Source organism: Equus quagga, chromosome 10 (genome assembly GCF_021613505.1).
Source record: "Equus quagga isolate Etosha38 chromosome 10, UCLA_HA_Equagga_1.0, whole genome shotgun sequence".
In the NCBI taxonomy this organism is placed as follows: domain Eukaryota; kingdom Metazoa; phylum Chordata; class Mammalia; order Perissodactyla; family Equidae; genus Equus; species Equus quagga.
The window spans coordinates 84,815,607-84,818,814 of record NC_060276.1 but is presented as its reverse complement, the minus strand read 5'-3'; the positions used below and the strand labels follow the sequence as shown (position 1 = coordinate 84,818,814).

At 47.9% G+C, this 3,208-nt stretch overlaps 1 protein-coding gene across 3 annotated transcripts in view; it reads left to right on the top strand.

The window, feature by feature from the left end:
* The first annotated feature begins 943 nt into the window (after positions 1-943).
* RP2 (RP2 activator of ARL3 GTPase) overlaps positions 944-3,208 on the top strand; it is a 41,675-nt gene continuing 39,410 nt past the window's right edge. For all 3 annotated transcript variants that reach the window (XR_006890371.1, XR_006890370.1, XM_046673844.1), the window contains exon 1: positions 944-1,173. Coding sequence is in view for 1 of the 3 variants with exons in the window: in XM_046673844.1 (XP_046529800.1) it covers positions 1,069-1,173 (105 nt within the window). In the remaining 2 variants the exon portion in view is untranslated. The remainder of the gene's footprint in view (positions 1,174-3,208) is intronic.

Below are 3,208 nucleotides of genomic sequence, written 5' to 3'. Positions count from 1 at the left end.
CAGGTAAATCCTGAAACCATTTGCTTAGAACTTACCTGATTGTTTATACAGCAATGCTTAGGTCCTTGACTAAGCTATAAACTTCGTGAGGCAAATCCATTTACCATAACTCCACCCCTCTCCTCCACGCACACACACACACATAGACAGTTTAGTCACTTTCTTTGAAAATATGGAAAAGGTTATAAATGCTAGTGTGTAGGTATTCATTCATGCATTCATTTGACAAACGTTTTATTGAGTACCTAGTGTGGAGTTGGGCCAGGCCTTTAAGACAGGGCATGTACATTTTTGGTCTCAAGAAATTCACAGTTCCCATAGGGAGAGGATACGCAAATAATTGTTTTACTAAGTACAAGTGCAACTTTACAATGACACGTTGAAGTATTAAGAAAGTACACAAGAGAGGGCAAAGAGGGTTGGGGAGGCTGTTGGGGGAAGTTTCCTGAGCGGGCAACACTGGCCAGACGATGTGGGTGCGGAGGACGGGCGATGAGGGGAGAAGAGGAGTGAGGAACGCGAATTTCAGGGCCCCTTCCTGTATCAGCAGCAATTCCTTTTCCCTCACCACTTGCATCATAAATCTGAAGTCTAACGTTGCATCACGGATCCCTCCCGCGCCTAGAACTTGGACACTGAGAACCAAGGGCAAACAGACGGGACCGCCGAGCGGGCACCGCAAGCAGCTGGAGAGCCCCACTAATTCCTAGAAGGGGCGGGGCAGCGCGGGGGCCGGGGCGGGTGGGCCCGCCCCTGGGGGCTGGTGCAGGAGCCGGGCGTGGAATGGTTGTGCGCTTACGTCGACCTCTGTTCATAGGCCGCGCGGTGCGGCTTGCAGACTTTGATTGGCTCACCGGGCGCCGAGCGGTCATTGGCTGCGGTGGGTTGTCAGGGCGACTGGGAGGAAAAAGAGCAGGGGTGTTGGGCCTGACGGCGAGCGGAGGCTGCGGAAGGCTGGGCGGAGAGCTGGGGGCCCCGGGCGTCCGCGATTCACGCCGCACTCCGGGAGGGGCCTGAGCGGGCGGGCGGGCGAGGAGGAGCGGCCGGAGAGCCCCGCGGGTCGGGACCATGGGCTGCTTCTTCTCGAAGAGGCGGAAGGCTGAGAAGGAGCCGAAGAAGACCGAGGGCGGAGAGAAGCCACCGAAGCAGTACAGCTGGGACCAGCGCGAGAAGGTGAGCAGAGTCCGTCGCCGCTGGGCTCAGCCCTCCCGATCCTCTCCGCCACGGGCCCTTGCGGCTCCCTCGCTCGCTCTCACGCGGGTAGTTGAAGTCGCAGTGAATGACTTTGCGAGGAGGGCGCCCCGGAGGGCTGGGAAGCGCTGGAGGGGGCCTGAGTGCGCCTTGTCCAGGGCATGGACCCCTGGGGGCTTTCTCTGTGCTCTGCACCCTGACCTCCCGTCCAAGGAGGGGATCGAGAGAAGGAAGGAGAGCAGCGAATGCCCCGATCTCAGATCTGCTCGTTTCACCCGCAGCGCCCAGCGGGGTTTCGTCCAGTCCTCGAGTTACACTTGGGACTGATTCTCATCTCTTTTGCGGCTTCTGTTCTTTCTGTGGCTTTCTCTTTTGTCTCTCTAGCCGGTAAATCTCTTCGGCGCCTGATAGTATGTCCACTGCTGAATTTTCTGTTACGAAGCGGACTGTTGAACGTACAGCTCTGCCCTCCCTCCTCTTCCAGTTACCCGAAAGGAATAATGAAAATCGAATCCGCCTTGGAATGTCTGTTAAGAGTGAAAGGTGAAAATAACCAGCATAAACCAGGCAGTATTTTACTATCGCTATAAGTGAATGAAAACGCCCTTATTTCTAATTTTATATGTAGCCAGAAACAAAAAAGCTTTGGAAATGTCCACTAGTCTTGCTCAAAACTCACTTAGTCATAAATTTCATAATGCTTCCTCTTTCTACATAGTTCTCCATTTGTGTTTAGTAAAATATTTGGATAGACTTATCAATTATTTTTGTCTTCCAGACAAAATGAGGTTTTTAAATGAGTGTTATGAACAGTTACCCCCTTGCTTAATGCAACATATCTTTATCCATGAATACTTTGTAGTAAATTTCTAATTAATGTCTTGATTTCATAGATCTTCCTGTGTGATTTCCAATCCCCAGCAGCATTTATTCATGTAAATCTGATTCTCCAAGAGTCAGATTTAAGAAATTGGACACTTTTTGCAGACTTCTCAGCCCCATCTTTCTGCCCCTGTTTCTCAGATCCTTCTCGGTATATTTATTATCTCGTATCCATACTTGATAGCAACGTTTTATAATGTAGGAATGGAAAGTACTGTGCTTTCTGTCGTACGAGAAGATTGCACCTATCATTTAAAGTCATTTGGTGGACAGCTTTTAAAAGATTCATTTCCTCATCCTTACTATTTCTGACAATATTCTTTAAGCTTAACTGTCTGCCATAGAGAAGATTGTGTATTTTATTTTCATTTTAGCTTTTTGTTTTGAAATCATAGGCTAAAACTAAAGTGCTTTTAGTTTTTTATTTAGAGTAGTCTTGGTTGCCCTCTGACTCATTACTTCATAATAAATTGTCTTACAGTTAACCTTTCTTAACGTAATGTTTGGGTTAATTGGAATCTCGCATGTTAATCTTTGTCCTTTTAGATAAATGGATGTGTTCTGTGACTTTTTCTTTTGCTCTTTGGCTAAGTAAACACATTGGAAAATAGAATAGTGGACACCAACATCTAAGCCCCCCCGCTCCCTCAATGAGTGTACGGTAAACTTTCCATTGTAGACATTGTTTTGAGCTTACAGGGAACGTTTTTGGGGAACACTGCTAGATACTGTAGTTGTAGAGGTGTAAGAGATGTTACTGGAAATATAAAATAAGTTCATGCTTCTGCATATGTGTATAGTAAAAGTTAAAATCTTGATCAACTCAACTAATCAAAATTTTTCTAACTAAATGAGCATTATATTCCGAAAACAACCCAATTTAAAAATCCTTTGGGGGGCCGGCCTGGTGGCGCAGTGGTTAAAGTGCGCGCGCTCCGCTTGGGCGGCCCAGGGTTTGCAGGTTCGGATCCTGGGAGGGGACATGGCACCGCTTGGCAAGCCGTGCTGTGGCAGGCGTCCCACATATAGAGGAAGATGGGCACGGATGTTAGCTCAGGGCCAGTCTTCCTCAGCAAAAAGAGGAGGATTGGCAGTGGATGTTAGCTCAGAGCTAATCTTCCTCAAAAAAAAAATC